Source organism: Electrophorus electricus, chromosome 2, assembly GCF_013358815.1.
Source record: "Electrophorus electricus isolate fEleEle1 chromosome 2, fEleEle1.pri, whole genome shotgun sequence".
Lineage (NCBI taxonomy): Eukaryota > Metazoa > Chordata > Actinopteri > Gymnotiformes > Gymnotidae > Electrophorus > Electrophorus electricus.
Window position 1 is genome coordinate 6,711,460 of NC_049536.1, and position 24,483 is coordinate 6,735,942.

At 41.8% G+C, this 24,483-nt stretch overlaps 1 protein-coding gene across 1 annotated transcript; it reads left to right on the forward strand.

Moving 5' to 3' along the window:
• Positions 1 to 638: 638 nt before the first annotated feature.
• Positions 639 to 22,253, forward strand: lamb1a (laminin, beta 1a). Its single transcript, XM_027020732.2, has 33 exons — positions 639 to 757; positions 1,088 to 1,260; positions 2,195 to 2,330; positions 3,385 to 3,458; positions 4,306 to 4,494; positions 4,633 to 4,696; positions 4,817 to 5,019; positions 6,257 to 6,377; positions 6,587 to 6,775; positions 7,312 to 7,488; positions 7,632 to 7,744; positions 8,075 to 8,154; positions 8,754 to 8,889; positions 8,981 to 9,139; positions 9,350 to 9,477; positions 9,591 to 9,711; positions 9,894 to 10,101; positions 11,447 to 11,590; positions 11,708 to 11,939; positions 12,395 to 12,558; positions 12,789 to 13,013; positions 13,231 to 13,448; positions 13,595 to 13,691; positions 17,060 to 17,429; positions 18,376 to 18,560; positions 18,758 to 18,999; positions 19,286 to 19,492; positions 19,616 to 19,760; positions 20,039 to 20,246; positions 20,519 to 20,660; positions 20,905 to 21,081; positions 21,455 to 21,614; positions 21,807 to 22,253. The coding sequence occupies exons 1-33, from the start codon at positions 730 to 732 to the stop codon at positions 21,944 to 21,946; spliced, it is 5,355 nt and encodes a 1,784-aa protein (XP_026876533.2). The 5' UTR covers positions 639 to 729; the 3' UTR covers positions 21,947 to 22,253.
• The last annotated feature ends 2,230 nt before the right edge of the window (positions 22,254 to 24,483 follow it).

Consider the following 24,483-nt stretch of genomic DNA (forward strand, 5'->3'; position numbering starts at 1 on the left):
GCCAGTACTTGTGTGAAAAGCCATAATATGAGCAGTGTCAACCAGGTTTTGTTGTACACAATCCTCCAAACTTCTTGGTAATGTAAGAGAGTTCAGAAAGTATTCAGTAAGAATCTAAGGTTGTTTTGATGACTCCGTACCTGTAGCAAATACTATGCTTCTGCAAGTCTGTAAAATGCTACATGGTTAAAACCACACAGTTAAAGGGAACTATATTCTTACGTGGAGATGAGTGTAGATATATGTTAGGTGTATTAGACTATTCCCAGGCGCCTGATACCTTTTGCAATACTTATGTTTTTGAACCGAGTAGCAGTGGTGGGGCTGCTCTATGTCAGAGTGCTTTGTTCCTTTTTGAAGGGGGAGGGTAATTGTACTCACCAAATAACGGCATTGTTTTACACGCAAAACAATTAATGACTACTTCCGTCCGAATAACAACTTTATAGAACAACTAACATTTTAGTGTGCTAAACGTAGCTACAGGGTTAATTCTGCTTAAGTTTAACGGTTGACTACCTTGCTCACATTTAATAGCAAACACCTGGGGGAGGGCTTTGAACATTGTGCGCATGAGCTAGTGGGGAGAGACGGGGGGCGAGAACAAAAAACTTCAGACCCAATTCAGTTGAGTTGGATCATAGCCGCAGCGCAGACGGCCGGACTGGAAGGTGGCGGGAGTGTCGTCACAGTATATGTCTAATTCGGATAACACCCAGAGAGAAAATCATGATTTTACAACTCGCAGCCATTTTATGTAAGTTAGTTTTCACTATTAATGATTTTATTTCCAAATATTTTGCCATAGTTTTCATACATTTAATCAAGTGAAAATGTTAAAATGCCTATTTAACAAAACATTACTGAGGCTTGAACCTCTTTAGGCCGTAATTTCAAATGTATTCTTACTGCGTTAGACGTGACTTTAATTTCACATTCCGTATTTCACATTTAAGATGACTATCCATAGTTTATACTTTGCTTTATTACTTATATGAATTGTATGTTGGCTTACTAAAATGCTTCTCTGTCATAACGGAAGAAGGAAAGGTCCACATAAATAAGTCGAATATATTTATTTATGAAGATTTAGGGACGTGTGCTCTCGCCGAGATACCCGAACGTGCTGATGTATGTACGGAGGGAAGTTGTTACCCCGCTACAGGAGATCTCCTTATCGGCCGAGCCCATCAGTTATCAGCCACCTCTACCTGCGGCCTTGAGAAACCAGAACCTTTCTGTATTGTCAGTCATTTACAGGTAGCGTAAACATACACATTTCTATATCTAAGTTGTTGAAGTTTCTCCATCAAGGTCTAGACCTACCAACATCTTTCTGATGGATAACGTCTCTGGTTAAAGTAGGCCCAATGAGACATCCATAGTTGTGTTGTTCCAGTGGGATGATGCTCACCTCACTATGTCTGATAAATATGTAAACTTATTTTCCAGGCATACTCACCTAATTTAGCTGTACACATATCCTGCTGCACACAAGCATTAAGAACATTAAGAAGTAGACCATTTTGTGAAAACATAATCATGAAATATGTCCTTCATATCTTTAGTTTTGTTTTGAATCTTATAACTGTCAGGAGTCATGAAAATAAAATATCTAATTTGGTAAAAGAGAGTAGAATGAAGAACAAGTGTTTATTTCAATGACTCAGAGTCATTTATGGGAGGCATTATTTCATGTGCATGTCATAACTGTTTCTTGCATGAGAAACCGAAGTGTTTGTGAGTCTGGTGGACTCTAGAATGTCTAGACTACTTCCTGGCAGAGACCACCACAAACAAAACTAAAGGAAAAATTATTTAGGCTCACAGAGTTATGAGGGCTTCCTGTTACTATTCTCCAGTATATGGGCTCATTCTTAACATCCATTGTTAACATCTCTCTCTCTCTCTCTCTCTCTCTCTCTCTCTCTCTCTCTCTCTCTCTCTCTCTCTCTCTCTCTCTCACACGCACACACACACTCATAAAGTGGCATATGTGGAGTGTGGCCTTTGCTGTGTACAGATCAGTGAGACTGTAAGGCATGTAATTCATCTCCAATTTCTGGAACTCAATAGAGACTCAGTAAATGAAAGGATCTTTAGAGTTATATGCCACATTAGATTTGCTGATAGCTGCATGGGACACTGGAAAGCTATTGACATTTTCCATTCTTTCCACCCCCATCCGATGTAGGAAGAAAAGAAATGCTTTATGTGTGACTCCAAAGAGTTCTACGATGAGACAGAACATACAACCAGTCACAGAATCGAAAATGTGGTGACGACATTTGCCCCTAATCGACTTAAGACTTGGTGGCAGTCAGAAAACGGTGAGTTTGCAAGCCAACTTCCTCACAACTGCGTTCTTTTATTTGAAAATTCCACAATTGTATTCTTCCTCACATTGTTTTTAATGATGCCCACTATATTGCTCACTGCTGTAAACAGGAAAGACCATGGTGGATCTAGCCTTTTTTTCTCATGGGAAAAAGAAACACAGCAAATGAGGGTTTGTTAGAAGGATCTTCACAAGCATTTTAGACCCCTTTAATAACACCTCTGTTGGGAGTTACAACTTCAAAGCAAACACCTAATAGCTGACTAGTTAATATCATGACCTACCTTTTAACTGTGGAATGATGGCTGTTTTCTCTTAGGAATTATTGCCCACCAGCTGCATGAAGCAGGGTTATGACCTGAATTACATTAATTAGTGTTGAAATCCTAAAATATTAGTAATTATGGATACAGGTTAAATGAGTTGCATCGTGGTGTTGCAGCTCCAGTGTACTTTAGCATTCTTTACCCAGCCATACTTTATCACTGAGAGGGGGAGGGTAAAGTAATCCCCTGGATTGCCTGTTTCATGGGAAAGAGGGAATGTGAAACGAAGGGAAGAAGGAAGTAACCAGAGAGTCCTGTGAGTATAAGGCTAAGTTGTTCTCTTGAGGAAGTTCGGAGGTCGGAGCATATGGATGACTAGGGAAGTGGTTGTTCACAACAGCAGTGGCAGCCAGCTGGACACTTGGGCCTGGGATTCAGGGGAAGCAGACATTCTGCATGATTATATATTTAAGCTTTTCACAGCTCTTGGCATGGATCCAGTGAAAACAGATGTTCGGATGCAACTGTAGAATCATGATCTAACTGTATGTGGGATTGTTTCTCGGTGTAGCTGCAGATGTTGCCATGAAAGTCATGAGCTGTTGCTCTAAAACAATGGCTCCGTTCTTTAAACACATTTGACCTTGCCACAAGTCTTGCCATTACTTTTGTGTTTCTTTTTTTCCCAAATTTGTCCTTAATTCAAGATGTAATGCTGAAGAACTCTGTGGGTGTACTTGGTAACTTTAAACCTTTTTTAAATCTCTCTGGCTCTGCCAGGTATGGAGAATGTGACCATCCAGCTGAACCTGGAGGCAGAGTTCCACTTCACCCATCTTATCATGACCTTCAAGGTAATTGTGCTGAAAGGTTGATGGACATAGTCATGCATGTGATGACGATGATGATGTGTGTGTGTGTGTGTGTGTGTGTTGGGGGTTCATCTTGGCCCCAGGCCAAGGTGCTGGAAGGCTGGGGGTTGGTGGGGGAATGTGGCTGTGGATGAGTGTGGGAGAGCATTGGGAGGTCTGGAAAAGCTCCAGCTCTGCTTGTGACTGAGACCCTTGGAATGTTGCTGATAAAGATTCCTCTGCAGTCTTCCTTATGTTCTTCTGAGATGTAGAATGTCATGTCCTTTGTCATAAACAGGTACGCATGGTAATATAACTACACAGTTCCTGTGAGTAGTTTTAACATAATTTGCAATCTGTAAGCAATTGGACCAAACAGTTTTCTATTTCAGCCCACTGGATTTGAAATTAAACAACAGGTTAAAGTTTGTCAGCTAAGACAAGATGCATCTCTACTTTGTGAACCATAGAGAAATACTTTTATACATGGAATTTTAGAAGGACAAAAGATCATTTAAACATTTAGATTCTTAGTTGTGCGTGGTTACACTATTAATTCATACAGACGGGAGTTAAAAAAAGATAAACAAAATTGGTTCAGGGTCTTCCATTTGCATCTGGAGTGTGTTGCTGTTGTCTCCCAACATGAAGATTAAAAGTCAGTGCTTTAGTCAGAGCCATAGCCAATCCAGAAGATGGGTGTGTCACCATTAACTGTTTGAGATATTGTTGAGAAGCTAGAATACACTGATGATCTTGGGCATAGCAAAGAACTAGTGGAAGACCCATTCTTCAGTTAGACATTTAGCTCATTCGTTATTAATGTACTCTCACCTCTGTGATCTCCTAGACTTTCCGGCCTGCTGCCATGGTGATCGAGCGCTCTGCAGACTTTGGGAAGACCTGGCAGGTGTACCGTTACTTTGCCTATGATTGCGAGACTTCTTTTCCATTCAAGTCCCATGGCCCCATGAAGAAGGTGGATGATGTCATCTGTGACTCTCGCTATTCTGACATTGAGCCATCAACTGAGGGCGAGGTAAACTTTATTGTGTATTTGCTATAAATTAATTAAAGTGCACTTCAAAGCTTGCACAGTAGTTTCAGATGGTACTTTGTGTATGTGCACAATTTGTGGGGTCATCGTTAATATATCTGCAAACCTTTATTTGTCCAGGTCATTTTTCGTGTACTGGATCCAGCATTCAAGATTGACGATCCTTACAGCCCCAGGATCCAGAGTAAGGCCATCACTTTAATAGACAGATGAATAAATGAAAAACTTTAACATAGAAAATGTACACATGTTCTGCAGAATTCAGGAATGGATATTTACAACAGTATCTTCCCCCTAATGGTAGATATGCTGAAGATCACAAATCTGAGAGTGAACTTCGTTAAGTTGCACACACTGGGAGACAATCTGCTGGACTCACGTATTGAGATCAAGGAGAAGTACTACTATGCGATCTATGACATGGTGGTGAGGGGCAATTGCTTCTGCTATGGCCATGCTTCCGAGTGTGCCCCCGTAGATGGAGCAGGGGATGTGGTGGAAGGAATGGTAGGTTTTCACAAGCATGACACTGGTAACTGAAGCACAAACAGGTTAAAAATCTAGGCTGCTATCTTATTATTACTGATGCAGACCTTTAAGAGAAGGTTTAATGTTCAAAACTCAGTTTTGCAAAAGTTCTGTAGTGTTAAATGTGGTTGTAGAAAACATTAAGTGCAAAGCAATGCATTCTCCAATATGTCACACTGGCATTTGTGCAGCAGTGCTTTTGGGAGTCCCAGCTTGATTATTTTGACTAGCTTCCGGTCAAGGAGGAGCTAAGAGAAGAATGCCTTGATAAGTGACTCTCATGGGAAGAAGTCAGTTGAATAAATCTATTGTGGACTGCTAGCCCACATTTAGAATTTGCTTCCTATTAGGATAAAATAATGTGGACTGTGTAATAACTGAGAAGACCGAATGATTGTGAGAAGTCATGAATATACACACACACACACACAGATGCAAAAGTTTCAGTTTTTGCTGCATTGCATTCAGAAAGGTGCTTGTGCTTGTGTATATGCACCTGAAATATAATATTATATAAGTATAATGAGGGAGTTTCTGTTTAGTTTCCATCCTGTTTTCTTCTCTGACTAACAGAAATGTTTCCATTGCACAATCTTAGCAAAACATGAATGAAATCCGTTTGGATCCCAATGTCAAAACTTAATATTATCAAAAGCACTGTGATGTTCTTTGATTTCTTCTGCGAAGCAGTACAGTAACACAAGAGATTGCCTGAACTCTGCGCATGTGCTCTCAAAGCTGGCGTTTGTTAATGCAGTCCAGATGCCTCCAGTATAAACATTTTCTGCTGCCATCTGGATGGGGAATTTTGTACTTCATTCTGAGCAGCTGTGTCGTTTGCCAACTTCCTCTTGCTCGAAGAGGCTATGTTTGGTGTTAAAAGAATATCTATCTTTTAAAGAGAACCTGATTAATGGAAACGATGGTGTTGTTTAAGTACCGTGAAAAAAAATGTAAAGCCTTTTGAATTCAATGCATGCCCTTAATCAAATAGGATTCTGTGACAGTTTTTCACTACAAATGGAGTTAGATGCTTAAATATATATTTATTAAGTAATTTAAAACATTAGTGTTCACACATGTTGTAGTTATCTCCAAGAGATATTTTTAGTTTTTGAGGTTTTTTTCATATCCTGTTTCCCAGTTAATCTGTTTTTCATACTTCAGTTGTTCCATGGTTGTGGGTTTATAATCCTTACACTGGCTCATCCTGCAGGTCCATGGTCACTGTATGTGTAACCACAATACTATGGGTCTGAACTGTGAACGCTGTCAGGACTTCTACCATGACCTGCCCTGGAGGCCTGCAGAGGGCCGCAACACCAACGCCTGCAAAAGTATGATAGTTATGGTCAACATTATGTACATGTGATACAAATACTTTATAATCATACTGTTAGTATTTTGCATTGCTACTAAATTACAGGAACTTTCAGCTAAAGCACTTTCACAATACCCTGTAAAAGTGAAAGACGTTGGAGTTCTGAATGGATAAATGACTAAGTGCATAAAAGAGTATATCTGTAATCTGTCATTGCCTGTACAGAGTGCAACTGCAATCACCACAGTGAATCCTGCCACTTCGACATGGCTGTGTACCAAGCTTCTGGCAATGTGAGTGGAGGGGTGTGTGATGACTGCCAGCACAACACCATGGGCCACAACTGCGAGCAGTGCAAGCCCTTATTCTACCAGCACCAGGAACGGGACATCCGCAACCCCAACATCTGCGAACGTGCGTCCCATCACTCGTCTCGTTTTGCTCACATCCTGTTATTCTTCTCTTCCTATCTGCAGTCATCTGTTCCTTTTTCTGTCTGTCTGGTCTAGATGGAAAGGCATGTCTGACTGGGCCTTTGAACCTTTGGCTCTCTTTGTGGTGGGGGGGGTTGGTGCAGGGAAATACCTAGCCCTTGAAGTTTTCCCACTCACCACAGAACGGAACCCTAGCCTGCACACAATGCAGTGGTTTCATATGTTTGCACAGTGACTGAGGTTTTAAAGCCAGCCTTTTTTACTGCAAAGCAAAAATGTGGGCTCTGTTTCAGACCACACATGGTGTAACAGCCCAGTTATTCAAAAGTACAAAGACATGACTGGCATTTTTCATACTTAATTACCAAACCTATTTCCCTCTTTCGTTTGATTCCATAACAAATATGTGTGTTGATTTGTTGAACGTGCATGCTGATTTAGTGCATGGAGTGAAATTGTAGAAAGGGGCAGTTCTTAGTGGCTGTTGTTAATGGCTTTATCTTTGTCCCTCTCTAGCTTGCAACTGTGATCCCATTGGCTCTCTGAATGGCGGCATCTGTGACGCACTGACAGATGTCTCTCTGGGACTGATAGCGGGTCAGTGTCGCTGCAAGCCTAATGTGGAGGGTGAACGCTGTGACCAGTGCAAACAAGGCCATTACGGCCTCAGCGAGCACCCGCTGGGATGTCAACGTAAGTGTGTAGCAATGCCAACTTCCTGCTTCACAGTCAAGACGATAAGGGCCATCTGCATTTATTTTTTTTTCAGCTTTTGTGCTGCATGATCACTGTGTAAATTTATTAAACGGTGCATGTTGTCCACTTGTTTTACCTAGAATGCAACTGTAATGTGCTGGGCACCATTCCTGGTGGAAGCCCTTGTGACACAACTTCAGGAAACTGCTACTGTAAGCGTCTGGTTATGGGGAAAGACTGTGACCAGTGTTTAGTAAGTTACCCTTTGCTTATGAAGACGCATTCATAACAATACTGGACATTTATCTATTTGGGAATTAGACTACTGTCACTCGATGTAACAAATCAATTCTAAGGAACATTATTTTATTATGCAATGTGTTGCAGTGACAATTGTTTACATGTAATCTCAAGACAGCCCTTTATTCTATTTGTTTATGCAAGAGCTGGCACAGACAGACAAACATTCTCTCTCTACAGAGTAAATTTCCCCAGTGTAAACCCCTGTTTCACACCTGGGGAGATGTGACATACATGGCTTGCTGTTCAGAGAGTGCTTTAACAAGCTGTTCATCTTTTGCAGCCTCAGCACTGGGGGCTTAGCAATGACATGGATGGCTGCAGGCCATGTGACTGCGATACTGGAGGTGCTCTTAATAACAAGTGAGGTTAAAATTAAGCTCAGTCTGCCTTCAGCAGTGTAGATGTTCTGGTTGTTGTGATTAATTTTCAGAAGGTAGCTATATTGGTTTGTTTACTCAACCCACATAAATTGTCTTTTCAGACTGATCTTTCTTGCCATTTTGTTAAAATGTATGACCTGGGACTAGCATTGAAAACTAAACCAATTATCAAAACATGCTTTATATATATATATATATATATATATATATATATATATATATATATATATATATATATATTTATTTCTTTATTATTATAAAGAATGCATTATTGTCATAAAAATAATACATTAGATATCAACAACTCCATTCAGCAGTAACACTACATGTAAAGACCAGATTAGATGTGGAAGTAGTCCTTCTTTTAGTTTTATTTCACTTTTAGGAGTTATGCTTAAGTTTTGAACACAATTCTAAATCATTTCCCAATGGAATTGTTCATGGAAAACATCTGAGAGGAAACATCCCATCTATAATTTGTCATGACGTATATACTTATGTGTAAATATATCAGTTGATTTCCTGCTTCCCACTGGAGAGATAGAGATCATGTTCATGTTTCTTGTTTGAATTTGCCAGCTGTTCTGCAGAGACAGGTCAGTGTCAGTGTCGGGAGCACATGTTTGGCCGTAGCTGTGACCAGGTGGAGTCTGGCTTTTACTTTATTGCTCTGGACCACTATGTTTATGAAGCCGAAGATGCCAAGTTTGGACCTGTAAGTCTACTATATCTACTATATATACTATCTTTAGAGTGATGTTTGCTGAGTTGCCTCTGCAGTGTAGATTACAAATCTGTCTCTCCAGGGTGTAAGCATTGTCCAGAGACCCTACCCTATAGACCGCACCCCAACCTGGACTGGTATTGGCTTTGTGAATGTTCCGGAAGGGGCTTATCTGGAGTTCAGCATTGACAATATCCCATTCTCCATGGAGTATGACATTCTTATTCGCTATGAACCCCAGGTTAGATTCTGCACAGTTCTGCATCTTCATTTCATTTCTATCAAGTTTTTACAGTCTAACCACATAATAGATGACTAGCATGGAGCATACCAAACTGCTTTGATAGAGGAGTGTGTTATTTTAAGACCAGCAAACACCTTTATCCGCATCACATCATAGAGCAGGTATTTGTTTCGTCCTTTCATTTTGTGTGTGTGTGTGTTTGTGTAGCTTCCAGAGCAGTGGGAGGAAGTACTGATGACAGTCATCAGGCCTCATGTCATCACTACTGAGAGCCGTTGTGCCAACACCATGCCGGATGATGACAACCAGGTGGTGTCCTTACATCCTGGCTCCAGGTGTGTGTGTGTGTGTGAACATGTTTATGATGCAGTGAGATTAAGAAAGGTCTTATTGTGTTCGGATAAAAGTGAATCTGTTCAATCTAAGTGTTCATTGCACTTCTGCTCAGGTACGTGGTGCTGCCCAGGCCTGTATGCTTTGAGGAGGGGCTGAACTACACTGTGCGCCTGAGTCTTCCTCGATACTCCACCAGCAGTGACATACAATCTCCCTACACACTTATTGACTCGGTATCTTCCTTCTTTCATCCCCTAGGCTCAATCAAAAATACTTCGAAAGTGAAATACACACTATTCAGAGTGTAAAAAACAATTTATTGCCAGTTACTCCCTTATAGTGTAGTCTCACTACATGAAAATACCTTCGTTGTGCTGTAAGCAAGCTCTTGACAGTTTTGGCCGGTGTTTCATAGATTGTGCTGATGCCTCACTGCAAGAATCTGGAGATCTTCTCTGGCTCTGGGTCAGAGGGTGGGGACGTGGTGACCAACAGTGCCTGGGACACCTTCCAGCGCTACCGCTGCTTGGAGAACAGCCAGAGTGTGGTGAAGACACCCATGCCTGACATCTGTAGAAACTTCATCTTCAGTGTGTCTGCTCTTCTGCACCAGAGAGCTAAAGGTACAAACTGACAGGCAAGGCACACACACACACACGCATACACCTGCACACACACGCCAACACACACTCACTCCATCAGTTTCCTTGTCCGATTTCCAGGACCTAAAGCCTTGCAAGCGCATGTGGCGTGTCAGGCAACGGTCTTCAGTCTCTTCTCTTTTGCATGTCGTTCCTCTCCTGTGCTCTCTGCTTCTCTCTCTCTCTCTCTCTCTCTCTCTCTCCGCATGTCATGGCTTGTGTTTGTGAGTGTGTGAAAGCCTGAAGCATGATTATAGGGCCTTTCCTCTCTGAGGCAAACTTGTTCAACAGCATTAATCTCATCCACTGTCAAACAGAGAGTGAGAAAGTCCTGGAGACAGGAAACAAACTGTTTTCATTTTAGTAATTACAGGTTTGTGAATCTGAAGACAGAGTTCATCCAGGCCCCTAGAATGTCAAATGATTCTGATAATATCTGGGATTCTGTTAAGAGATAATATAAATGAAAAAAGTCTATAGTTCTTGGTTATGCTGTAATCTTTAGAACGCATAAAAAATGTGTGATATGCAAGTGCAATGATTAATGTTCAGTAATAAATAGTTTAATGAATTCCTATGAATAAACATTTCATTGAATGATATGCTAATCTTTATACAACTTAGTATATGATGCATTCCATCTACACTGAGGTTGGAAGGAGCACACTGAATGAAGTGATGTCGGTGTAGACCTGTAGATGCTGAGGTTTGGGTGGCTACCGCTCATTTGTCATGGCCTCCGGCCACTGTTTGCTGCATGTCAGACACACTGACCAGGCTGAGTACTTCAGCTCTGTGTGCATGCTCAGGGCCACTGAGACCACTGAGGTCTGCTGCTCCAGCGGGCTCCAGCTGGCAGTGTGGGAAGCTGCAGGGACACCAGCGGTCTTAAGGACATGAATGTTTAAACAAGGAGTTGCGTGACGAGTTGAAGTATGCATTCTTTCATGCATACCTTATATGCTAATGTTTATACAACTTAGTATATGAAGCATTCCATCTGCAATGAGGTTGGAAGGAGCAGGTATGTATGCTTTCATGCATACTCTGGCTGTCAAGAGAGAGAGAAGACAAGAAGGCATCTCTTGTGACCATAGACTTTAGATATAATGTAGATTTAGAGTGATTGAGGAGCGATCTAATTTGGAAGGAATTTGGAAGCTTTTGTTTAAAAAAGTTGTATTTTATGTATTTCTACATGATATCTTAGGCATGTACTACATAGGGCTAGTTGAGTCTGAGGTGTTGATGGCTGTGAAGTTTGTATAAGGAAAAGGCCTTCAAACACCTCTCCATCTCTCTCTCTGTCTCGCCCTCTCTCTGTCAGCCTGTGAGTGTGATCCTCAGGGTTCCCTCAGTACGGTGTGTGATCCGAATGGTGGGCAGTGCCAGTGTCGGCCGAATGTAGTGGGCAGAAACTGTGACAAATGTGCCCCCTCTACCTTTCACTTTGGACCCCAAGGGTGCAGAGGTGAGTCTGTTTTTGTTCCTATTTTCACTAGTCAGTGTGTCCACCCTGGTATTCTGATTTGTTGTGAAACAGAGCCAGTGGATAAACAGGTGGCTCTTTCCTGCTCTCTCCCTCCAGAATGTGGGTGCGATCCTCAGGGCTCTGTGTATGCATTCTGCCACGAGGCCACCGGTCAGTGCGAATGTGTTCCGGGAGCATATGGACGTCAGTGTGACCGCTGTCTCCCCGGACACTGGGGCTTCCCTAACTGCCGTCCCTGTACGTGTAATGGCCATGCGGAGCAGTGTGACCCCCACACGGGCCAGTGCTTGGACTGCCAGGAGCACACCACTGGACACAACTGCGAGAGGTCCGTCACTCAATTTAGGGCGGTGGTGAGACTGAACCTAGCTATGCTGTAATAATATAGACAGCGGATAGACAACCATTCAACACAATTAATGTGGTAAAAAGCCACAGAGCAAGTCATCGGTTTCTGAGGAAGTTTACTATTTTATTCAACATTATGCTTATTTGCCCAATTACTAATCGGTCTCTTGAAATAAGAAGGGCTATGTAAATAAAAATAATGTAATGGGCTGTAGTTCTTATGTAATTCACCCACTATAAATGTTAAAGCTCTCAAATTATAGCTGACATTCTGATCTTAAGTTTTTTCATTCTAGTGCACAACAGCACCAGGTCAAAACATCACAAGCTGTTTCACTATCCATTTCAGGCTATGCTGTGTTCATCATTTTAACCTGAACTTGGCTTTGTAAAGTTTCACTGAAATGCAACTCAGTTTCTTTACTGTCTTTGCAGATGTTTGGATGGTTACTATGGTGACCCTGTCCTGGGCTCCGGGGACCACTGCCGCCCTTGCATGTGTCCGGATGGTCCAGGCAGCAGTCGCCAGTTTGCTGGCATGTGCTACCAGAGCCATGACTCACTCCATGTGTTCTGTGTCTGCAGCCAGGGCTATAAAGGTAACTAACATCGTGTAGTTAAGGGGAAAGGTTCTCATGGAATATCTAGTACAGGAGCTTGTTTTAGTTTGAAGCTTTATAATTGGGATATTTATTGGATACAGTGTGTTGAAGACCATTTTCAACATACAAGTGAATATCATTAAGTGAGTGTAAGTGAACATCATGACTGAGGACGTTGCCCTGTATGGAATTTTGCATTGATTGCTTGATTTCTTCAATCCATTTAGGTTCCAGGTGTGATGAGTGTGCACCTGGTTTCTATGGAAACCCTCATGAGGCAGGTGGAGAGTGCCGGCCGTGTCAGTGCAATAAAAACATTGACCTGGTGGATCCGGGGTCCTGCGATGCCCACACTGGCACCTGTCTCAAGTGCCTATACCACACTGAAGGCGAGAGCTGTGAACGCTGCAAACTGGGTTACTATGGCAATGCCCTTACTCAGGACTGCAGAAGTAAGTATTAGAGTTGGTTTTAGAGGTGGGCCTTCATTTCTCTGAAGGTCATTCTCAGACGCTTCAAACCTCTTACCCCTGATTGTTGTACATGTGCAAATTTAGAATTTTGCTTATTAGTGATATATATATTTGTCTGTTGATTACTGTTGATTACTTCCATGTCATGTCAGCCTGACGTATCAGTTTCAGTCACGTGCTGTTCGCTGCTCTGCAGGGTGTGTCTGCAACCACTTGGGGACTCAGAAGGAGGTGTGTCCCTCGGTGGGCGAGTGCCACTGTGAGCTGAGCAGTGGGCAGTGCCACTGCCTGCCCAACGTGGTGGGGCAACACTGCGACCTGTGTGCCCCGGACACCTGGAACATGGCCAGCGCCCGAGGCTGCGAGCCCTGCCATTGTGACCCCAGCCACAGCTCCAGCTCCAGCTGCAACGAGGTGGTTCACCCTAACATCTAGTCCGACCACTGGCCTTAGGCTCAGAGCAGAACTGTTCAGGGTCAGATTGGCTCATGGGCTATGTGCTAATGCAGCTGGAGTTGCACAGTTCGTGTAAGTCATCTGCTTTCGTGGCTCTGTTCTAGATAAGTGGCCAGTGTTCATGTAAGCCTGGCTTTGGGGGGAGGACATGTGGAGAATGCAGAGAGCTATTTTGGGGGAACCCAGAAATCAAATGTCATGGTAAGTTGTTGTTGTTATTATTATTATTATTATTATCAGTAGTAGTAGTAGTAGTAGTAGTAGTAGTAGTAGTAGAAGTAGTAGTAGTAGTAGATAGAATATTCTCATCACATTTTCAGTTAGGAGAAATCAAAGAGCTCTCGATATAATAGCGTCATTTTTTTTGTATGATGGAAATAACTTTGCAGAGCATCGCAGAGTTAAAATGGATTCATACAAGCACTGAGAATTAGATTAACCATGATGAGGCTTTAGACCATAGCAGTGAATGTCTTCATGCTCTGTGATTAGCTCCAGATGTTTGAGCACCATAATGGGCTCAGAGGAAATCTGGTTAAGCTTCCCAGTATCTTCTCTTTGTCTACAATGCAGCTTTATTCTAGTGGGATTTCCCTGAAGGGGCTATGATGCAGTACAAGTCTACAGAGAGCAGCCTTTGTCCCTCATAGTACTGGATAGGGTACACCACAGCTTAAAACATGCTGTTAAGACAGAAGGCTCTTAAAACACTTTTTAGCCTATACCTTACAGTAATTGTTGTTTCCCAACATTTACAACCACTCTCTAACAGCTTTAGATTTGAGAAACCGGCCAGTCCTCTATGAAGTAAGTTTCTCAAAGGGGCAGTCTTTTTAGCTTTCCAAAAACTTTCTCTTTTAAATAGAAGCACACAATATACTCATGTGCATTGTGTGTTTTATCTTCATTCAGAACATATTTTGAATAACAGTTGACTTTTGGCCACTTTACATCCTGGCCAACTCTGCAGTCGGTAAAAATGCAATAAAACCCGACAGTCAAAACCTGATTAAAAAAGCATGAGGGTCTTTTTTGAGAACCTAATCTAGTCCTATGTGATTATCCTTTGAGCTTCCTCTTTTCAAAAGCAGATTAACTGGGCCTATTAAAAACTTAAATGGTTGCCACTTTGGACTGTGTTTAAACTGAAGAGCAATTATTTACTAAAGCTATTGGCAAAGTGGTATTATACAAAATTATATATGATGCAAATCAACAATTTTAATAATGTAAAGGTTTATAAAATAGTGAACCTAACCTTCAAGAATGACCAGACTTGATAAAACATGAACTGGTGACTTCATACATCTGGGGACAAAACTGATCACTGTCACTTATCAGTGTCAGCCATGTGTACATTAACTTCCTGATGTCAATGTAGTTTTTAAATCATAAGGATATGTTGCAGTCTCTGAAAGGCTGGACTACCCAGCTTCACTTGAGACATATGGACAGGATGTACTCTCAGGGCTGTCCTTGGTTTGTATTCTTGGCTGAATGTTTCTGAAGCTGAGGTTGAGTGGCTCATTGCAGGAAGCCAGCCTTTAAAAGGACATCGTTTGTCTTTTTTTTCCACAGCTGAGGAGTCTGTACTGATAGAAATCGCCCTCCTTGTTTGTTTGGCAAACTGCGACATAGCAGGAAGCCCCCTCCAAGTCGTTTCTCTAACATCCAGTTACCCTCCCCCCCCCCGCCCATAGCTAAGTGTTGACTTACCCTTAATATGCCCTAATTCCACTCCAGGGGAGGAAAAAGGGTGTGCTTTTCCTCAGCTGGTTGAGGGTGCCATTTGTGTGACTGTGGTAGTAGATTCTGTACATTCGTTTTAATAAAGTACCCAAGTGCAAGGTGAGGTCACAACATGTGAAGGTAGAAAAGTAGTATCCACCAAGCAAGTTGGTTGGATTGGATGAGACCAGTTCTTTTAATGTTCTGCTCTCTATTGTTAGTGTCGTTTCAGGTACATTTCTTCCTTTTAGACTCTTTTGTCTTATCTCTGCTATGCATCATAGTGTAATCATGTAGGTCCTTGTGCTCAGACATGCATCAAATTTTATTACAACAATCAGATCTAAAACTATGCTTTCAATGGAACGTTACTTACATCATGATCCGAGAGTCTTACTCCACTGGGTTGTTACAATAAATTAATGTCTTGGTATCTCTATGTAGATAAAGAAGGAAATTAGGACAATCAATTGCTCAAAATTGCTACAATGAATGGAAACTTTCACAATTAGGTTCCTTTTTTGATCAGCCTGTTTGTTACCTCATATAGATCATTGTGCCTACTGAAAATCTCACCCTCTCTGTTGCAAGGAGCTGCCTATACAAATGGGGTATATAATAACTTGAGCATTTTCACTTATTAACAGTCCTGAATACTGGTCACAGAAAAAAGCAGGTGGGACTATGGTGTATGTGCATGAGTGTGTGTGTGTGTTAAATATTTCCATCTCCACACCTAGGCTGTGGCCTGTATATGTGAAGGTAGTGTAAATAGAGGCTTACTATAAATGTAAATAGAGGCAATATGCATTTTTAGAGTTATTCCATGGTTAAGCTTTCCTTTAACCTCTAGAGAGCAGTTGTGGTATTACCAAATGTGCATTAGATAATAAATGTGTATCAGTATCAAAAACAAAGACCTGCATATTTTCAGCTTCAGCGTCTCCAGGGTTCAAATTCACTGCATGCTTCATCAGGATGCTCCCTTCTGCAGTGCCTGAGGCCCCCTCTACAATAGCAGGATTAACCTCTAAGTTAAGCACCAACTTCCACATAGCCTTTTGTCCACATTAGGGCCCTGAGGAGATGACGTCCTTTATCTGAGAATTTGCTCATTCGATGTAGTCCCAATAATTCTGCCTGTGTGTGTGTGTGTGTGTGTGTGTGTGTGTGTGTGAGAAACACTTCAGGTTGGAATGCTTTTCAAGTAAATGACTAGAAGCTGTGTTGGGGGATGTGAATATAAACATGTGGCAGAAACGGGTCTCCTTCGGCAGGAGGCTTCCTGTGTATGTGTTTGGCTGGGGAGGAGTAAGGATTTCGTGTGTGTGTGTGTGTGTGTGTGTAATGGTGGTGTAAAGTCATCTTTGCTATTATATTTACTTAGGGTCTTTCACTATTTGTGTGCTAGTTGAAACCCTTTTGTTTCCAGATGGCATCTCTCTAGTGGAGCGTAGTAATTTGTGCTTTAACTCCCTTTCTATTTCCCAGCCCACTGAGTGGTTGCCAGTTCTCACTCTGTAGTGCAACATCTGTGATCAGCTGTTGAAGGGCTCAAAATTAAAGTGGAGAAGCCCTATCCTATTACTGGTTACCATCTCTGAACTGAACCCATAAACTTTTAAGCATGGTTAAATTTACTTGTTTCAGGTTTTTAGTTTATAAAAGTGTTTACAGGATGATATGAGAGCTGTCCATATGCTAGGGTTAAGGGACTCAACACAGCTAGTTAAAGGCACAGTACTCAGAAAATGCATTGTTTTTTTGTGTGTTGTACATATCCAGTCTGTGTGTGTGTGTGTGTGTGTGTGTGTGTGTGTGTGTGTGTGTGTGTGTGGCAGCATGTGATTGTGACCACAGGGGAATCGCAGAGCCGCAGTGTAACAAAGACACTGGCCACTGTGTGTGTGCGGAAGGCATTTCGGGCCCCCGCTGTGACATATGTGCTCGTGGTTACTCTGGTGACTTCCCGCACTGCAAGCGCTGCCACCAGTGCTTCGCTGAATGGGATGTGATCATAGGAGAGCTCACCAACCAGACCCATAGGCTGGTGCAGAAGGTCAACACCATAAAATCCAGCGGCATCACTGGACCTTACCAGGACACCATTAACAGTGTGGAGAGAAGCGCTAACTCCATCCGGGACATCCTGGCCCAGAACCCTGCCACTCAGCCCCTCAGTGAGATCCAGGGCCTGTTGGAGCAAGCCACGTACGTCATGCTCCACATATGTCCAAGCACACAGAGGGTGGTAGGGTCCTATTTGGTTTAAGGGCGTTTTCGTACTTGTTCTGAATACTTGAGTCTGCACCCAGGACCGATTCTAGGCTTGTTTGGGGGAGGGGCTTATTATCACTGGTTTGCTTTCACACACAAGAACAGTATCCGAACTGTAGATCGACTGCGCAATTCCATATGTCACTTTTCTGCATGTAGAAGCTTCATAGGTTTGCTGCTTTTTATTATTGTGCTTGGATACATACACCCAGGCAGCAAGGAACAGTGCATATGGGATGCATGGAATTCCACAGTGAAGGAGCGCCTGCAAACAAGGAGCCATTCTTGTATGAGAAGATACGTATGCAGTATATTTTCCCCTGTAAAATATACTCTCGAGAGATTTTAAAAGTTTGCCTGGACAGTAAACATTTATTTACTCAGAAAAAAACATGAAGCTTGAAAAGGGAAGTAACGCGATAAGTCAAAGCAGTCACGCCACTTAATTAACCAATCAAGCAGCCCCACACGCTGCCGGAAGTGAATAGCTGCCACACTTGCTGCGGACTGCTCTGGAGCTCGCTAGAAGCGAACTCGAGACCACCGATTTCAGAAGGATCAGAGATCGATACTTGACCAAACGTATCAAACTTGTGGAGCAAGCGTATCTGGGTCCGGAAAAAAGATATAGTGTGAAAACGCCCTAAAACATTAACGATGGCACAATGTAAAGCTCATTTGTGGCCTCTAGTGGATGATTCTGGAAATGCATCCGCTCTTTATATTTATCAAATGAAAAACATACATCGTTTCATAAGGATCATGATTGCAATTCAGTTGAGATTGATCTTGCATAATTAATTAAATAAACTTCTGTAAAATGTTTAAAAATACACATTTTATTTAAATATGTATTTTTTTTTTATTATTTTTTTTGCAGAACCTTGATGGGTGAATTGAATGACAAGCTGAATCAGACAGAGGAGTTGATGTCTCAGATCTCAGCTGACAGCAATAGTACAGAGACCAAGCTGGAGGCATTCAGTGAGGAAACTCAGAAACTACAACGTACTGTCAAAGAGCTGCAAAACCAAGTTGAGTTCATGAAGAATTCAGATGTGCGAGGTCAGCAACACTGCATCTGACATAAAAGATTGCACTCTGATTTGCGTTAATAGTTTCTTATACCTTTGACACGTCTTCATGCCTCAATCAAAATGATACAATATGGCTTTTAAAAAACAATGTAGTGCTTCGAGTCATTGACTACTTAATGCACGGAGTGTGTGGATGTGATTAAATCTGTGTCTGCACATGTCCAGGAGCATCAGCTAGCATGAGCAAATACCTGCAGCAGTCTGAAGCAGCAGAGGCGCGTGTGAATGCTTCCACCACTGACCCAGACAGCGTGGTAGAGCAGTCAGCCTCGCTGCGCAAAGAAACAGAAGCCAAGATGAACCAGACCAAAGATGACTTCAACAGGAAGCAGGCTGAGCATGCTAAAGCTCTGGACCACCTGGCTGGCCAGCTGGAGACTCTGGACCTCAGTGAGCTCAGTGAGAAGGTGAACATCACCTTATAAGCTATGATAAAACCTTCAGAGATTAGTAAGAAGTATAAAAGGTGTATGTGTTATATGTCCTATGTGACAACATCAAAATATTATTGATGGTATTATATGGTAATATAAGTAGTCACTGGCATAAATCAATTTCTCATCTAACTGTTCCCCTTAATCAGAGGTAGATAGCCTGTATAGAGACGAATTCCGCTCTGATATGATCCAAGATCTGTGGCAATCCTGCTGGTTCTAAGACATTTTGATCATTTTTGCTTTGACCTGATTCCAGACCTGTGGCAGTCCTGCTGGTTCAGAGACCTGTGCAGACTCCCCCTGCGGAGGCTTAGGTTGTGTGGATGCTATAGGAAACAGTAAATGCGGGGGAGAGGGATGTAATGGCCTCACAACTTTGGCCCAGCATGCATCGAAGAAAACCAAGGACTTTGAACAGGATATCATCAGTGCCATGGAAGAGGTGGACAAGCTCTCCAAGATGGTGAGCCTGGGTTCCCAACTATGGGATGTCTGGATGTCTGATCAGGATACCATATATGTACTTTCATTCAGACTGCAGTATATTAAGGTCTCTGAGCTTTAATTCAGACTGCTGTGCATTCAGGTCTCAGAGGCAAAGGTAAAAGCAGACGAGGCCAAGATGAATGCTCAGGAAGTGCTTCTGAAGACCAACGAGACTAAACGACGTGTGGACCACAGCAACCAGGAGCTACGCGACCTCATCAGACAGATCCGGGACTTTCTCACCCGTAAGCTCATACCACCTACTCACTTCTGACTGATCAGATAAATTTCATCATGGAAATATCACAGTGATAAAACTGAAGAGGATACAAGTTGGCTTTTATTAGGTGGGTGTGTACCCCCTGTCCCAAGCAATGACTGGCACAGCATCACTAGCATACCCAATTTCCAGGTTTATACAGTGCTAGCCATTTCCAGGTCTGTTGCACAGAACTGCTTTGAAGGTTCAGTTAAGTGGTCCTAACCTTTGCCCCACTGATCCTCGTGCTGTTGCTGATGGCAGAAGAGGGAGCTGATCTGGAGAGCATCGAGGCAGTGGCTAACGAAGTGCTGCAGATGCAAATGCCCACCACGCCAGCCCAGTTGCAGAACCTGACAGCCGAGATCCGCGAACGTGTGGGCAGCCTGTCTGACGTGGAGAACATCCTTAACCAGAGCGCCGATGACATCCACCGAGCCGAGAGCCTGCTGGAGCAGGCGCGCAAAGCCAGGTCAGAATAACATCCTGCATCAAGTGCAGACTAGTTTTACAACTCTCATTTTTTAATGGTTGTCTCAGAAGCTCAGTATTAATAATGTACAGTTATTGCTGTCCGTGTGTGTGGTGTACTATTATCCTCTAGTGGCTACATAATGAAACAGCTGTAACAACAGTTGTAAAATCATACTGTCATAGCCGTCCATCGTGTATATATCATATCTCCTTATAACATGAGTAAGTTTTCTGCACTCTTGATAAGCTCAAATCCCGTGTTTGTAACAGGAATGAGGCGTCAAATGTGAGGAACACAGCTGATATGGTGCAGGAAGCGCTAGATCAGGCGGAGAAAGCTCATAGTGCTGTCACTGAGGCCTTGAAACAGGCGTCCAGTGACATAAAGGGAACACAGGACTTGCTGGCGTCTGTAAGTTAATGTCATTTTACCAGAATTCTGTGACAAATAAGTAGACAAATAATTTGTGTGCTAATACAAGTATTATATTAGTTTAAATGTGTAGAGATTTCATAACTTTGGAATTATATTTTTGGTTGTTCATGAGAAAAAAAACTCAGAAACAGCACAAATGCATCTTTGAGAGAGTGTTTACTTTGAGACTGTATATCCTCTGGCAACCTGTGGCTTGATCCTGAATGTCCTGTGGTACCAGGTGGAGTCTGAAACAGCTGATTCAGAATTCAAGCTGAGCAATGCTACCCAGAGGCTGCTGCAGCTAGAGAGAGATGTGGCTCTGCTGAGAGAGAAAGCACTCAACACCTCCACCAGTGCCGAAAAGACAGAGAAGGATGCATATAGTGTCAAAGAGACGGCAGAGCAGCTCAGCAAGGTACCTGCACACACTCACAAATTCAAATTTAATAAATGCTTGAATAAAACTAGTGATGCATCATAGAGGAGAAATCACTTGCATTACTGAGAAATCACTGCACATGTGTTGGTACTAATAGAAAATGCTTCACATGTTTATTAGATATACTGATGCCATAAACTTAATAGGGGTAGAATGCTGTTGGTTTATATTGCTTCACTCATCCAGCAAAGGTCATTTTTTCACCTCTACTCCTCATAATTAAGGTTACAAGCGGGTAGGTACAGTTGGTCTTACATCAGGGTCAAGGCAAGGGGGAGGCTGACAGATTACAGAAAAAAAGTTTTTTAGCAACACAAACTCATGTTTGAATGTGTGCATTTCTTTGCAGGATTTGAACACGGAGCTGAAAGATAAGTACAGTAATGTGGAGGAGCTGATCACTCAGAAGGCTCAGGGAGTGGCAAATGCCAAGAAAAGAGCCGAGATGCTTCAACAGCAGGCCAAAGAGCTCCTGCTGCAAGCTACTGACAAATTACAGCTCCTCAAAGGTACTGCTCTTAGTTCCCTAACTAGAACCTTAATGCTGAATAATGCAGATGTTAAAATATGACTTCCATTTCAATGTAATAAAATCTGAACTGTTTCTTTCCTGACTTTTAAATTTGAAGTGTCTAATATTTCATCAGTGTCTTGTTCATGCACACATATTTTGATTTAAAAATGAAATAATATGCCAACAGACTTGGAAAAATCCTATGATGAAAACCAGAAGACACTAGAGGACAAGGCCAATGAGTTAGTGGACCTGGAGAAGGCTGTGAAAGAGCTGCTGCAAGAAATCAGTCAGAGAGTCACTGTATACAGCACATGTCTATTTTAACAACAATGCTATTTAGGTACAAGACATAACAATCATTGATGTACTGTTAAAAAGGGAAATATGAATGTTTTGATAAAGCAAAGCTCCCATACCAAAGTAGAATGTAGGCTGGAATTTATAAAGCCCAGAAACCAGAAGACTGAATGCACCATTTGCCCTGGTGACCACGTACCTGCAGAGTCTTCTACCTGTTACATGCTCATTTGATTCTAGTGTTTTCAAATAAAACTGTATTCTGTGTTCTCCAATGAATTCCTGGACCAAACTGTGCATAAACATAAACCAAATAAACATTTCATGCAAGCTATACTAAAACTGTTTTTAATTTTTTCATCCTGTTGTTTTTTGTTTTTTTTTTGCCTAGAAAATTTGAATGAATTTTAAAGTAGAATTCTGTGACCTGAACGTTTCAGTTAGTAATGGCAGTTTATTTAATCCTTGGCTGCTGTGTATACATTAAAATATAGGAGACAGAAGACAGAAGAATGGATGCCAGTGGTTTAATAAGATTACATTATTGCATAGCCATGCCATGGATTACAAAATACACAACACAATATAATAACAATATTTAGTAAAATATTAAAGCATTGTTAAAATAATGTGCATAGAGATAGTAAAATATTGTGTATAGAGTAATTATAGTATAAAGCATGACACCATGCATGTTGGGGTACATAGTTTAGCACTTGAGTGTTGCACTTAGTCTTCATATAAAAGAAAAAAATTTATTCAGTATAATAGTCATTGCCAACCTGGATAGCAAATAATAGCAAGTAGTTGGGAAAACTGAACATCATAAGGCCAGGTGATAGAAATTCCATTTTTGAAGGTTTATATGCTATTGCTACTGAAGAAGTAATGTTTGGAGTGGAGACAATCAGAGGTGTGTGTGTGTAAGTGTGAGTCTGATTTCCTGTTTTTTACTGTATAGTTGTGGACTGATATGTGGCTCAGAAATGTCAAGTGAGTGATTAGTGTTTAAATAAGTAAGAGTAAATATATGTGCCGTGACACTATGTGTTAAATGTGAAATAATTTAATAAAATGTTCAGTAATGTATAGGGCAATGTGGCCAAATATTTTAAAAACAATATAATTGTACAAAAAAGGAGAGAAAGATCTCAATGCCTGTCTTTCTTCCTTTTAGGCTGCGGAGGTCTGGGCTCCCCAGTACTGTCCCCATTGATTTGAGGAGCACTGCGCTTCAGGTCAGAAGAGGAGAAGCTATCAGTTTTGGAATAACCTCCAAAAGGCTTTGGCGCATCGGTGACCATGGGGCCGACGAGCCTCTTTCCCAGCTGCTGCTTGGTCTTGGGGCCCAGTTGCAGACTGTAAGTGTGCTGCTTCCTGTCTGCAGTTTTGAGAATGGGGTCCACCACAGAATGGAAGATGTGCTTGTTCTCAGTACTGCTATACTCAGGGATCAGCAGGGGCTCTTTTCTCTCAGACAGAGCTGGCGTGGAGCTCTCCTCTGGAGTGTGGAAGGACACAGTGGCCGGACATTGATGTTCTGGATGTACACTGGCATTCTGGATGTACCTGCCCTCCAAGGCCTCTTTCTTCCGCAGAATCCTCAGACGATCCTGCAGAGTTGTCTTTCTGTTCATCCTCTCTACAGTCTATATTGAGAAATGAGTATGTAAGAGTGATAATTTTGCAAAGGGAGCTACACAACAGGCAGAGAGGTCTGAACCTCCTCCAGAGAAGATGAACATGAGGGGAGGGGTTTTGCTTTCTCTCTGCAGATGCAGGTGTTCAAGGTTGAAGGCATTTTTGTAAGATGTGTGTCTCTAAAATATAATCATTCAAAAATCTCAAGGTACAATAGTCTGCCTCAGACCACAGTATGTGTTAGGGGCTCTTGTCATGCTGCCCTTTAATAGTCAAATAAAAATGTAGGTGAAATAGAGGAATCAAAACTATAATAAAAAAATTATAGTGCCCAACTTTTGGAAACAATTATTTACCTGAGTAGGAACCCTGGAGGGAGTCTCTCTGCAGCAAGTTCTTTCATGAAGGGGAGTCGGCTTCAGTTGTGTTACCAGGGGCACAGAGCGCACTCTGAGATCCTCATGACCCTGCTTACCATGGATTTATAACTGTAGTTAGACCATATACTTTATATTTACATAAGCAATACACAAATTGTGGGTGAGCCATTGGTGTTTGCCTCCAACAAATGTGAGTTTAGTTTTTACCAGAAAAGATAATTGACTGTCTAATAGAGTGCAAGAATAGCAGTTTGTTATTTTGGGTATTTGATTATATACAAAATTAACTATCACTGATGTATTTCAATACAAATATATGCTCATTCCATCCTGTTACAAAATAAACATATAATTTTAGCATGATATGCATAATTGAAATACATTTAACTAAATTTCTACTAATGTTTGGTATACCAACCTGAGCAGCAGAGCAACACCTTGTTTGCTTTCTCCTTGGAGATGTCTTAAATGAAGGGTTTTTAAACTTAACTATTAATTTTCTCATTGTGTTAATATTATAACACATAGAGGGCAATATATTCA

Bases quoted from the DNA above. Each gene is read 5' to 3' on its own strand.
- lamb1a (XM_027020732.2), top strand. From the start codon at position 730: ATGATTTTACAACTCGCAGCCATTTTAT. The intron at 5,020-6,256 runs GTAGGTTTTCAC...CTCATCCTGCAG, and splicing joins GGGATGTGGTGGAAGGAATG to GTCCATGGTCACTGTATGTG. The intron at 13,449-13,594 runs GTGGTTCACCCT...GCTCTGTTCTAG, and splicing joins CCAGCTCCAGCTGCAACGAG to ATAAGTGGCCAGTGTTCATG.